The sequence below is a fragment of the Carcharodon carcharias genome, chromosome 33 (genome assembly GCF_017639515.1).
Source record: "Carcharodon carcharias isolate sCarCar2 chromosome 33, sCarCar2.pri, whole genome shotgun sequence".
Classification (NCBI taxonomy): Eukaryota; Metazoa; Chordata; class Chondrichthyes; order Lamniformes; family Lamnidae; genus Carcharodon; species Carcharodon carcharias.
The window spans coordinates 4065842-4080224 of NC_054499.1; the positions used below are offsets into that span (position 1 = coordinate 4065842).

At 47.3% G+C, this 14383-nt stretch overlaps 1 protein-coding gene across 1 annotated transcript in view; it reads left to right on the forward strand.

The window, feature by feature from the left end:
• The first annotated feature begins 6327 nt into the window (after positions 1-6327).
• The window catches only part of polr2a (RNA polymerase II subunit A), a 51487-nt gene continuing 43431 nt past the window's right edge, over positions 6328-14383 (forward strand). Inside the window, exons 1-2 of the mRNA XM_041178871.1 lie at positions 6328-6622; positions 12262-12394. Coding sequence (XP_041034805.1) covers positions 6536-6622; positions 12262-12394 — 220 coding nt within the window. The 5' untranslated portion in view covers positions 6328-6535. The remainder of the gene's footprint in view (positions 6623-12261; positions 12395-14383) is intronic.

Here is a 14383-nt window from a genome sequence, read left to right on the forward strand (position 1 = left end):
TGATAGTGGAGTCACAGTCCAGGGGAGAGGAGGTGTTGGAGAGTTAGGTAGAGGTCAGCACACCAGACAACAACAGTGCCACTCTTGTCAGCAGGGTTGATGACAACATTAGGATTGGATCTGAGAGAACAGAGTGCAACAGGTTCAGAGGTAGACAGGACAGAGTGAGTGAGAAGAGCAGGGAAACTGAGATGACCGACGTCACGTCAGCAGTTGTCAAGTCCACTCCAGAGACCTGAGCCTATAATCTAAGCTGACACTCCAGTGAGGGAATGCCGCACTGTCGAAGGTGTCATCTTTCAAATGAGACATGAAACTAAGACTCCATCAGTCCTCTCAGGTGCATGTAAAAGAACCCACGACTGTATTCAAAGTAAAGGAGGGGATGTCTCCCCAGGGTTCTGGCCAAGGCTTAGCCCTCAACCAACATCACTAAAAGCAGCTGTATCACTGCCGACGTGACGTCGGTCATCTCAGTTTCCCTGCTCCTCTCACTCACTCTGTCCTGTCTTCCTCTGAACATGTTGCACTCTGTTCTCTCAGATCCAATCCTAATGTTGTCATCAACTCTGCTGACAAGAGTGGCACTGTTATTGTCTGGTGTGCTGACCTCTACCTAACTCTCCAACACCTCTTCTCCCCTGGACTGTGACTCCACTATCAAACATAAAACATTACTGCTGTTTGTGGGAGCTTGCTGTGTGCAAACTGGCTGCCCCAATTCCTACATTACACCGTAACTACGCTTCAAAAAAGTACTTAATTGACTGCGAACACTTTGGAGACATTGGAGCTGGTTAAAAATGCTATACATCTTTGGAATTCCCTAGCCCAGAGGGCTGTTGATGCTCAGTTGAGTGCATTCAAGACTACAATCGTTAGAATTTGGAATACTAAGGGAATCAAGAGATTATGGGGATAAGATAGGAGAGTGAAGTTGGTACTAATATGCTAAGACAACAGTTGTACGAGCACTGCATCATTTGAAGCAGAACAAACACCCAGTTTTCCACATCATCACAGCAGGAAAGATGCCAGTAATTAAGGACTTTAAAACCAGTTTTAGTTGACAATATAACTTGTGTAAAAACGTCTTGTGACAACCGGGACGAGAGCGGGAAAATCTCTGAGTCCTTGCACTGATCACTGCACAGTGCTCTGGCCAAACCACACCTTCGGTACAGAGGCAAGTTCTCGTAACAGACTCGGGAAGAGATTCAAGCCCTGAAAGCACAGAACTGAAACCTGAGCAAAGCAGGAGAAAGATGGGCTTTTCAATCTCAACGGGTTTCAAAGAGGACCTTGTAGAGTAGGTAACGAAGAGGAAAAACAAGGTCTCTCGCCTATGGTTTAAGGAGCAGTGGGACGTGGCAATGGGAGTATCAGAGGCAAAAAAGAGAGTTCAATTTCCTCAACTGAATCTATTTTAGGAATTAAGCTCTTCCAAAAGAATGTATGAGTCGCAACATTCCTACAAACCTAAATTCCAACAGCAAGAGTAGAACAGTCACAAAGGTAAGCACCCCAAATCATTCACCTCCTCATCAGCTGAGGATAAGAGCTATCTTTTAAATAAATCGAGTAAAGCCGGGATCAGAAGATTTTATAAACTCAGCTTGCGTCCTGCTGGAATGTTTGTTTTAAACATGTTGCCATTATCCTTCCATCCATGCAAATGATGGACATGCAGTGACTCAAATCCTTTGGAGACGGGCTAGCTTCATACGGTGCACTTCCGCTGATGGACGCAGAGACCAATCTGTAACAGGCGGGTTCTGCCACAAGTGTCACATATGAAGTGGTTATCGGGTGTCCTTGTGGGTTGTTGTTTTCGGTGTTGGCGCGCGTTGCCAAGCTGCTGTAGCCACTGACCGTCACGGTGGCACACCCCAGCACACAGGTGCTCTCGCCATTTCCTTCTGTCATCAGCTAGTGTCTCCCAGGTGTGAAAGTCAATGTTTAGCGCCTTCATGGCACGCTTGTAAGCGTCCCTGAAGCAGAGCTTCGGGCATCTTACTGGCTAACCTCACCATACAGAAAGACTCTGCATTTCCGCCCATCTTGCTTCCTGCGAATGTGCCCGAGCCAGAAACGACACCTCCGCTTGATGAGTGCCAACTTACTCTGGAGATTTGCCTCTGAGAAGATGAGCACATTCAGGGTTTTTTTTTTGTCTTTCCACAAGATGCCCAGAGCGTGCTGCACACAGCAAAGGCAAAGCTTGTTAAGCTTCCTTTCTTGAGAGCTCCAAGTTGTTCATGTTTCAACTATACAACGTGCCGAGATGCCGGAATCTCGGTCCCGAGAGTCAGCTTGATGTTATTCCATGCACGTTTTGAGAGCAGGCCAAATGCAATAGCCGTTTTCCCTATGCGTGTAGTGTGCATGTTCGAAACGTTCACTGCCTATATTTCAGAGCCTCCTTCCTCGGTGCACAGCCCAGACCATCATTGACGTTTAAAGCAGCAATCACAAACACTGAAAATGCCCAATTAACCAATCGGTGTGTGAAAGGATCGACAGCTTCCACCCCATAGGTGGGAAAAATGGAGTTCTGCCAACAGGTCCACACCTGAAACACAGACATATCCAGGCTCTCTTATATTCTGTTGGATGACTTGTGCAATTTCCAGCATTTCCTTTTCAAATTTCCAGTACCTGTAATTCCAACACGGTTTCTAAAAACAGGGATTGACCCTGACTTTTCAGGAATAGCAGGCAGCCATTTAGCCCCTCGAGCCTGAAACGTCATTCAGTGAGATCACAGCTGATTCTGTACCCAAACTCCATTTACCCACCATGGCAGTTCAACAGACGATCTTCGGAGGAACTCGCAACCTGCCCAAGGGAGGTGATTGCAGCAAACCCACCACGGCCATCTACATCTGCCCAGTGAACCCGGTAAGGTGACTGAGGCCAAGCGCCTCTTGCCTTTGGTGCCCAAACCATCGTCATCGATCCGTGGGGTTAGGGGTGTGACTGATCCGGTTCAGGAGACACCCGCTGCTTCACCAGTGGCCAAAGTGCCGAGCAAGGAGTCTTCTTCAGGCAGACAAGACACAAAAGTGAACAGGGCAGGAAAGGAAGGTGCTACTATCCCAACACCAGATTCTGCAAAATCCCTGTTCGATTTTAGCTCGTTTAGCTCCAAAGCTTTTTGTGGGAGTGCTCCACGCGTGTGTGAAGGAAGTGTTTCCTAACTTCTCTCTTTGACGGCCAGGCTCCGACTGAGGTTATATCCGCCAGTGATAACGTTTCCTATCTATCTATCAATTCCTTTAAAAATCCCACAAAGCTGAACGATCGAGATATTAATGCTTTGGTTTGCTATTCACGGCACTGAGTGCGAGGCTAGTGCAGATACACAGCATTTAAGAATGGGTTATGGAAGGGTTACTTTACCTACGCCCGGTATGTCTCACCATCCAGAGACCTTTTGCTGTGTTCTGATCAAGCAGTGTATTTGGATGTTGAGTAGAACATAGTCACGTTGCCAACTCTTGTCACATATGTGCATACGGTGCACAAGCGTGTGACAACAGTTTGCTGAGCGCACATCTCAAGGAAGATGGCTTGTAATGCCCTCCACACATGACTCTGAGCCCACTAGACCAAAAATGCAATCAGGTGACCCACCCCAAAGAATCTTAATGCTGTACACTATGCAAGCACATAGGTTTGGTAAGATGGGGTCACCTGGATCTCCACTACCTCTGGGGAAGCACCGAAACTCTACACAGCATGGACCAAACACTCGGCAAGTGAGAAAATATCCTTCTCTTAAAAATAGAATGGTTCTGGAGCTAAGATGGCTAGACGGTGGTAAGGCACAGGCAGGCCACAATCTAGCTGAAAGGCAATGGAGGCTGGAGGGGTTAAATGGTCACCTCCCATTCCTATTTTGCACACAAAACCATAGGTTTAAAAGCATGACTAGGCCAAGTGATTTCGGTAATACAACATCCCAAGAATTTCAACACTTCTTGCTGTTTGGCCACTGCAAGTCTGTATAAAAGTCCCAACAAAGGCGGACAGGCTTGCATCCCTCAAGCTCAGGACATTCCAAAGCAACATAGAGCCAATAAAGTGCTTTGAAAGCGGAGTCGTTGTTGTAGTGTAGGAAACACGGCATCCAATTCACGCACAGCAAGCTCCCACAAACAGCAATGTTATAATGACCAGATCATCTGTTGGTTGAGGAATAAATATTGGCTCAGGTCACCGGGGAAAGCTCCCCTGCTGTGCTTCGAATTGTGGCGCCGGGGATATTCACGAGGGGGCAGACAGGGACCCGTTTTAACATCTCATCTGAAAGCGGCACCTCCGGCACTGCAGCGCTCCCTCGGTCCTGAAGCAAAGGCAGTGCCTGTCAACTGAGCGAAACCTGATGGCGCAAACCAACGGATCCTCAAAGTCCTGCAAGGATCCCAGAAACAAGATTCTGACAAATAGAATGGATCTAAATCAGTCTCCCGCAAACAGTGGCTGTGCCTTGACCCATCACTGTGACAAAATCCACCCGCTGGCCGTACCCTGTTCAACAAGGCGGAAAAGAAAAACACAGTACGTTAGTAGCACAGGCAAGATTGCTGTAGTGGGAACCCAAGAGCCTTTAAACTATTCGACCCTGTGAACAATTTAAAAACATGTTCTTCACTCCTCTTGTTAAAAACACACCGAGCGACGTCTAGGACAAATTGTACCGCGGTACCAAGCGTGGGCACAGGTTGGAGGAGAAGCCGGTGGTGGGGGTGGTGGAGGGTGATTTCCTGGAACAACAAATTAGTTTTTATTTTCAAGCAAACCCCCACCGAGGTTATTCTCAAACCCATTAGAAAACTGCAACCTCCTCAGGAGGATCTTGTATTCCAGTGCCCCCACCACCGCCCCCACCCCACCCCACCCCACCCCCCCCCCCCCCAGAAAAAGACAGTTAATGATCATTTATATATTTTAAAAAAGGGATTTAAAAAAAAAAGCTTTGTTTTTTCGAAAATAAATCAATAAATATAAATCAGCCAGGAAATGAGTTTCAGCCCCCAACACCCCCCCCCCCCCCCCCCCCCCCCCACCACCTCCCAAAAACAAAAAAGGGTAATAAAATGTTACGACACATTTTGCCTGGGGATAGATATTTGGTCGATTTTTAATGTTTGTAGGACTAGGGTTTGGGGGGGGGGGGGGGGGGAGGGGGAGGGGGGGGGGGGAAGTTATACATATTTTTTTTGGGGGGGGGGAGAGAAATATTTTTAAGAAATGAACGATAAGATGACATTTCCGACAAGTATTTTACCTTTGGAAAATTAAAACGAAAAAGAGGAATATAATAAACCAGCTCCTTGTGGCTCGAGAGCTGCCCTCGGAAATCAGCGGCCACCATTTTCTCTCCCCCCCACCCCCCCCCCCGCCCCCCCCCCCCCCCCCCGCCCCCCACATCAGAGCCGGAGGGAGGAGGAGGAGGAGGAGGAGGGGGAGGGGGAGGCCTCGGTCAGGCAAAAAATAAATTCCAACAAATCGCCTTTTAAAAGCTCGAAACTAACTCCAGAGAAAACAAACCCGGGCCTTTCGGCGACTTACAAGGTGGCGGAATTGCCGTCCCACGGCGGCCTCGCCGGCGGGCTTTCGGCGGGCTTTCCTGCCGGGCCCATCCCGGCCAGGTGTCGCTCTCCGCCGGGGGCCCCCCCCCCCCCCCCCTTACGAGAGTCCGAGGCTTCGCCGAGGTGCCGGTAATTTTTTTTTTTTTCCGACGGGCAGCGGCTGAGGGAAAGCGGCGCCCGGTGTGTGTGTGTGTGGGGGGGGGGGGGGGGGGGGGGGGAGGGAGGGAGGGAGGGGTGTCCGTCGTCTCGGGGAAAGGATCGATTTCGAGGCCCAAACGCCCGCCTCCGGGGCTGTCAGCCGGCGTCGGGTAGAAAGAGACCGCCGGTGAAGGGAGCTTCCGGTGAGCGCGGCCTAGGCCGCAGGCACGACAACGCATCCAAGCAGCTCGAGCTGCCGACACTGGCTTTCTCCTCACCCTCTGGGTCCGCCAAAAAAAAAAAAATCGCTCCCTCTGTACTTCGGCAACGCTCGGGCGTTTCCGCGCGACCGGAGAGGGGGGCGGCACCCCGACGCCTAATGTATGCAAGGAGCCGAGCGGCGCGAGCCGGGCCGGGCCCCGCCCCCCGGCCGCCGCGCCGACCAATCGGCCACGTTCCGGCCCGCTCATTTCCATACGGTGGCGTTCGAGCCCCTGCGCCGGCGGACCGGAGGCCCCGCGGCCGCCTGAAATCTATATAACGCGGCGCACAAGCCGGAGAGCCTTCAGATGCGCTTTGAGCGCACCCGGTGCAGGAGGGAAAAAGGGGGAAGAGGTGAAGGGTGGTGTTGGTGGGGGTAGTTAGTTGAAGGCTCGGAGAGGGGCTACAACGCCTTTCAGTCGACACGAGTGCGTCTGTCTTGGTTGTAAAAGTAGGATTTTAATAGTATTTTTTAAAAAAGAGAGGGTTTGTTTTTTTTCCCTTGACGAGACGCCGCTTGACTGCTGGGAGTTTGAACCATGCAAGGACCTCCTTCCGGGGACAGCGCATGCCCACTGCGCACTATCAAAAGGGTTCAGTTTGGCATCCTAAGTCCAGATGAGATGGTATGTGTTGGGCTTCTATTACTCTTTTTTGGCATGGTTGGGGGAGAGAATTTAAGCACTTTTCATTAAAGATAACAGTTGTAAGTTACTATTTAGGCCAATTAATTTTGTAATTGCACTCTTCCTTTTACTTGTAGCACTTTAGCTGAACTTGACTGGAAGTTTTTTTTGACTCTTTTAACCTCTGATTTCTCTCACTCTCTTTTTATTTTTTTTTTCCCCTTGACTTGGAATAGTTAAAGGTTAAGAATTTTGTGACCGACCTGTTTGGAATGTGTAAGAACTTTTTGATGTATAATTGCGTTCCTGTTTGCAGGTTTGTGTATTTCAGTTAAAATTATGCAATGGGATGACTCCAATTTGAAATGCCTTATTTCTACACCCCCCCCCCCCACCCCGAATGTTTTTTTTCTCTCTCCTTCTCTTCTAGAACCAGTGTTTACTAAGCCCAAAATTTGCAGGTGGCAAGTTTTTGGACTGTTGCCAGCCAAGTGTTGATTTATCTAGAGAAAGTGGAGCCTTGTACATTTTACCCATCTAGCTGCATAATCCTCCTTTCATGACAGTTTTAAAGGGGCATTATCTTGGATGAGCAGTGTTCCTTTTCACTGAGTCGGAGAATTACTGCCCTGATCTGTTGAATTCTATTAATGCACGGCAGAAGTCCTTTTTGTTTTTACTGAAAATTTAAAAGGTCTTGTTTCTGGACCTGCATCTTTTTTGGTTTAATTTTTCCCCAAAAAAACTTTTAAGAGTTTAGGCATGATAAGCACATGGGAACTCTTAATCATTTGAGCGCTAGCAAAAGGAATCTGAAGAAAAGTCATTGAGCTGAAATATCAATTCTTTCTCTCCACAGATCCTGCCTGGCCTGAGTATTTCCAGCATTTTTTTTATTATTTGTTCCTGAGCTATTCAGTAATACAATCCCTTTAAAACATTAGAATGAAGTAACTTCCCCAGAACTGATTCCACACAAAGCACTCCCAATGCAACTTCCCAAGATTGAACCAGGATGCTTTTTTTTCCACTGTCAACCTGCCATGTTGCCCCCCATTTTGATGTGACCAATTTGGATTTTTCCATTTGAACCGAACCAAGGTGACCCTAGCTGTGTAACAGTTGTAAACCTTCCCACCCTTTTCTGTGATCACCTTGGATTAAACAGCAAACCAGCCCAAAGGCTTGTTGGGATCTCGCAATGCAAACAACTGGACAAAGAACATATAACCTTATTCAGCTTGGTGGGGCGGGGGGGTGGTGTTAAGGTGGATTTTGACTGGCTTGCAGAATTGCAGCCGTCCGTTACTTTGTGTTATCGGTGACTTCAAGGGTTATAAAAGCATGACTGATGGATGGGGGTTAGGGAACAAACATCCATAATCTGATTGAGTGGCAGAACAAGCTTGAGGGGCTGAATGGTCTCCTTTCCTGTAGAAAGGACTTTCACAGGCCAGATAGCTACTTAAATTTTTTTCTGGAGGAGTTTGGGATTTAGAAAATATCTTGAAGTAAACTTCTGTTTCTCGCTCCTAACCTTGCATCCCCCTTTAATTCCCACTAACTGGGCAGTCGTGCTAGGTGAGTGGCTACAACTTGTTTCACTGTCCTGCAGGGTGATGTAATCCTTCATCTCGGACCTTCCATCAGCTGACACCCCTCAACTGTCTGAAATGATCGTGGTTCGACAGCAAGCAGAAGACTGGAAGTATAGAGTGCTGCTCCTTAGAAGGGGCGTTTTGGAATATTTCAGTTGTCTGATGTAGATGTATCATGAGAGGTTGCTTCACCTGCACAGTTTAACATATTAAAATTCCCCTTGAGAGCAATGCTCCTGATTCATCTGATCATTGTTCCTGCTGTCTCAGACCTATTCCCATCTGTACTTCTGAGTATTGTACAGTTCCCAGTACACTCCAGATACAGAGTCTGGAAAGACAACATCTTGAATTGCATTGTTCAGTTCTACTGGGTCTAGTTTATACAGTCACCATTGTAGCTCACTGAAATCCAGGCTATAGCAGTAGAATGACACAATTTCTGTTACAGATAGTCTGGGAATACCTGTTTCTTAGTGTTACGGCTGCCTACGTGAGGTGATATAGATGTGTGGCGATCCCAAACCGGCTTGATGCTGGGTGTATTTCATATGATTGTATCCTTGAGTTTGTGAAGTACTTTTATATATAAAAAAAAATAAAGCAGAAGTTACTAATAAAACCTTTATGCTGCAATTTTTTTCATGTCCTGTCCCTATCCTGCTCCCTTGCCCCCCTGCTGCCATTTTAAAAAAAATACCACCCCCCCCCCCCCCCCCCCCCAAAATCCCATACAGCCATTATTGGGCAGAATCCATTAGGATGCAGAGTAGTCTCCATTCCGATTTTATCCTTTCATGGTGGGGGAAAAAATCCACCCAGGCCAACTTGTGTATTGTTTCATAATCCAGCCTTGGCTGAGGGACGTTGGTGATTACCCATACACAACAATTTGCATTTCTATAGTCCCTTTTATAATAGTTATAGTCCAAAACGCTTAAGAGGGAGCGTCAAACAAAAATTCAGGTGACCAAATGTTTGAGGGAGTTGCAGAGCTTTGGGCCCAGGCAACTGAAGGCACGGCTGCCAATGGTGGAGCGATGGAACAGCCGGAATGTACACGAAGCCAGAGTTGGAGTGTAGGTATGAGTTGAAAGGCTGGTGGAAATGACAGAAATGGGGAAGGCCATGGGAGGATGTGAAAACTGCTGATTAAAATTTGGGATGGAGCCAGTGTGGGCACAGGAGTGTGATTTTTGGGTGGGTGGGATTGTTCATCAGCTCAGAGACAGGCAACAGAAATTTGATTTGCTGGGGAAACAAAGCCTGTGAGATGGGTTCATTGGGTACCTGTGGTTTAGCAGCAGACTCTTCTCATGTTTACGTGTGAGGAATACGCTCCGATGTTGCCGGTATAGAGGTGTATTATAGTATTTTGCAGCACAAAGGCCATTCATTCTATTCTGTGCTGGCTCAGCTAGCCAACAAATCCCACTCCACCTGCCCCTCGTAGCCCTGCACATCATACCCATAAAGTAAATATCCCGTTCTCCTTTTTGAAAGTTATTTTGAATCTGCCTCCACTGCCCTTTCTACCCTGAAGTATTGTTTTAAAGGTATGCCTGTAAACTTACCTCAATACTTCCATTTGCAAATAAATCCACTGATGTAAATGTTGCATTTAGGGAAGATTTAAGGGTAGCAGTTTTTTTTTTGGGGGGTGTGTAAGGGGTAACTTACCTCCCGCTTAATAAAAATTAATTTCACTGCACATTCTTTGACTTTTGCACCCCCCCCCCCCCCTTCAAATAAATTGTGGCTTAGTGTACTTAATTGGCTCTAATGCCTTGGAGGGGGGTGAATAGAGGAGATTTACCTGAATAATCCCAGTGATGAGTGGCTTCATTTAGGCTGGAGTGGTGTAGATTTCTCTTGCAGCAGCGAAGAAGGCCATGGGGAGATTTAATCACTGCTCAAAATCATGGGTTTTGATAGAGTCAGGAAAGAAACTGTTTCCAGCGGCAGGAGGGTCGGTAACCAGAGGGGCACAGGTTGAATAGAATCGGCAAACGGACCAGAGGGGAGGTGAGAATTTCTTTTACAAAGCAAGTTATGATCTGGAGCATGCTGCTTGAAAGGGTGGTGGAAGCCGATTTCGATAGTAACTGCCAAGAGGAATTGGATAATACTTAAAGGGGAAAACAAATAGGGTCTTGTGTAGAAGAGCAGGAGTGGGACTAATTGGGTAGCTCTTCCAAAGAGCCAGCACAACCCTGGTGGGGCTGAATGGTCTCCTATTCTGAGAGATTCTAAAAGTGGCAATATCTGATTGCACTATGGACAATTAGTACAGAAAAGCTGAGCCAACAGCTTATGGACCCACAAATGAGTTGAAGGGTGTTGCATCTGATGGAAGTCAGTTTCTGTGAGGTGAGTAGGGATGGATGATCCTGTTTTGATTGCTTTGTCCGGGTCTCCGGGGAAGCAGGCCCTAACTCTGACCTTGAGTGGTGTATAGGAGATTGGTCTCCAAATCTGTGATCCTCTGAGCGTATACATGGTGTGTCCAGAGGGCTGAACCTTGCTCCTGTGCACCAGAGACGTGGAATTTGTACGCTGCCTTTATGTGTTGACCAGACCGTCAATGCGTGTGAAACAAGCGATGGAGGGTGTGTCATCAGCACCCTTGCAGTTTTTGGTCCTTGTTTGAATTTGACTCTCCACCTGTTGGACCACCTGCCCTGCATACTTGGTAAAAGGTGCTTTTGAAATTGCATAAGTGTGTAATGCCCTGTGATGGTGGCAGGAGGGGTAGAGGTTACTGCCTGCATCCCTGATCAATCTTTGTGACCAAGAGTCACTCTAACTTTTGATTGGCACCGTCTGGGGTGTCTAGGAGAGCTTTGCAGTTTGTGGCCTATGTTAACCTCTGAAGTATTGGTCCAGGTAGAGGTTGGATGGGCAGTTATGTGGAGACCCAAAGAGGGCAAGAATCATGTGACTTGCGGTCTCATCCTGTTACTGTTCTATTAATCGAGACACTGCCATGTTGGGATATCTCTTTGGTTTGACAGGATGTTTTGTGGTGAGCATTTTGTGTGTCCTGATGGCTTCTAATGATATAAAACGATGTGAGAAATGTTCGACAGGTCAGGCAGTGCTTGTGGAGAGAGAGAAATAGGTAATGTTTCAGTGTCTGTGATCTTCAGGATGGTAAGAAGTTAAAAGTGCAGAGCCAGGCAGAAAGGAGGCTGCCGGGGGGTATGATGGCAAAAGAGAAAAAGGAGCGGTAACCGGACAAGTGAAAAACAACAGATTGGCCTGCAGAAACCAAGAGTGGTTACAACCTGTTGAGGAATGTAAGGTGTGTGAGAGAGAAAGACGAATTGCTGTATTCAGTGTTGGTCGACATCGTCACTGTTAGTGCAGTGCTGTAAGTGAGAGTTTGGATCTTGAGTCTCCCTTCACTCTGATCATCTCTCTTCTCTTCCCCCACCCCACCCCCTCCAATCCTCCCACCCTCCACACCAAAAAACAGCTTGTGTTCAGCTCAGTGATGTTACGGGGCCCTCATGTGTTCAGTGTGTCGCTGCGTTCCAACATGGCTTACATTGCTGTTTAATGACTGTACGCATTCCTGCTTTAATAAGCATCTGATCCACTTGTTCTTGAAGCCCCAAGTGCACCAGTAGCCTGCTTTTTGGAGTGTAGGTGCTGTTGCCAAGCAGGTAAACAATTGACTACACAGCAAGATCCTGCAGACAGCAAATGAAAAAATTGACCAGTTTAGTCTTTTATGACACCTGTATAAATGCAAGTTGGTGGTGCTGGTGTTAATCTGGGCTTCATTACTGTAGGATGTAGTTGAGACAGATACCACTGATGCGTTCAAGGAGAAGCTGGCTAAAAAAGAGGGAAAGGAATAGAAAGCTATGCCGATAAGATGAGGCGAAGAGGGCTGGGGGGTGGATTGTGCGCTACAGAAACACCAGTACGAGACCAAATGGCTTGTTTCTGTGCGGTAATTCTGTGTAATGTGGGTCTGCTGGGAGCTATAGTTTGAGGTTCCTTTTCATGGTTCTGTTTTGTTGTCTTACCCAGAAACGGATGTCTGTGACTGAAGGAGGAATCAAGTACTCCGAGACCACCGAGGGAGGCCGGCCCAAGTTGGGTGGGCTGATGGACCCTCGCCAAGGTGTTATCGAAAGAACTGGAAGATGCCAGACCTGTGCAGGTGAGTGATTACCCAGAATAATGCTCAGCTCCGTGTCACTTACACCCTCCCCTGACCCAGGCTTAAAACAAAAAATAAAAGAAATCTCTTAAACTCCAGTTTCTTCTTGGACCTTCTCTTGAAGCTGTTATGGTAACATCTCCTCAAATCAAGACTGCAGAATGGCCCCTTTATCTCCGTTCTTTCTCTTCATTCCACTATCGGAAATTCTTGCACGTTACAGAATACAGTAGCAGCGTGGGAAGGTAGCTGGATTAGTGACCCGGAGACATGAGTTCAAATCCCACCGTGGCAGCCGGGGGAGTTTAAATATAATTTAATAAATGTGCAATTATAGTGCCCATAAAATTCTGAATCATGAATGCTAAGACCTGAATGAAGCTCTGCTCCTGGGAGGTAGGACTAGTGGAAAACATTGGTTCTAGTTGGTGTTATTTTGTTTAAGTGTCAGGGTCCAGTTAGGCTGTGTTTACATTACAAGTTTAACATTGGTGGGAGCGCATTTCCTGTTTCAGTCGGTGCCAGTGCTCCTGCTGAGGCAAGGCCAGCTGAGCCCTGACTCCAGGTTCAGGCTGCACTCCTGTATTGTAAATGTGGCCTGAGTTTCTGTGCTAAAACCATTTCAGTATGGTAGGGCAATGGGATCCTGAATGCTAAACTACTCTTGGCTTCCTAAAAACCATGTGTGAAATTGCATCTTGGGTACTGATTAACTGATTGAAAATGAAGGGGCTGGGAGAGGTGGGTGGGGGAAAAGGATCACTCGCTCCTTCAATGCTGTGCCTTGTTGCTAATGTGGGGTTTTAGCTACGTGTAACATCTCGCATTTATACAGCGCCTTTAACGTTGTAAAATGTGCCAAGGCGCTGTACGAGAATTATCAAACCAAATTTGACCCTGATTCAAACAAAGGGGATAGATATTAGGGTAGGTGACCCAAAGCTCACTCATTGGTCAGTTTTAAGGAGCATCTTAAAGAAGAGAGGCTGATGGAGGGTTTTCCAGATTTTGGGTCAAGGCAACTGAAGGCATGTCCACCAATGGCGAAGTGATGAAAATCAGTGCGGGGGGGGGGGCGGTGGCTGCTCAGAGGCCAGAATTGGAGGAGCTCTCAGGGTTTTGGAGCTGGGGGACATTAGAGGGGGTTTGTGAAGCTGTGGAAGGAATTGAAAGCAAGGATGAGAATTTTTAACCTCGATGGGCCGAGGAGCCTTTTTCTGTGCTGTAGACCTCTTTGACTCTAAATCAAGGTATTGCTGGGTGCGGAGCCAGTGTAAGCCAGTGAACACTGGGATGGTTCAGCTCTGAGGCCAGCACGTGGTTCTGGCCTTTTAATTTGTGTTTTCCTGAGGTAGGTGATTAAACACAGAACCACTTTCAATGGTGTTAAAATGAAATTTTTCTGGGCTATATTGTTGGGCGTTCTCCAGTCTCTGACCCACTCCCCTCCATATCTCTAAAACCCCACTTGAAAAACCAACTATTCAGTCTGCTTTGCATCAAACATTTTGGGGGAAATTCTGACAGCTTGAACCTTAAGGACAACATAGGGAGTTTTGTTCATGGCTGGCACTCAACAAGTTTGAAGTGGCCCACTGGCATTGGTATTACCCGCTTTGTGTATCACTTGGAACTTGTCACATCTCCAATGGAAAGCACCTCTTTTCAACCTGACTTTGTTCAGAGTTGGAGTGACTGAATCATTCTGTCTATAATGTATTTGTCACTCAATGATTATGGTTTCCACTGGGGACCAATTGGTTGGGGGTGAGTGGGGGAGTGTTGGGTGAATGGTAAAGGAGTGGAAAAGCTTCCAACAGATGATTGGTTCCCAGATTCTGAATTTATTTTCATCTGATGTCAGAAGTTCCCTGCTTCCTTTTGTTTAAAAGGGGCACTAAGCAGATATATAAAAGATGGCTGCGGAGAGCTATGGTTGAGTAGCCTTGGAGGGGGAGGGGGGTGGGGTGGAGTGCTGTGGTCGGATAG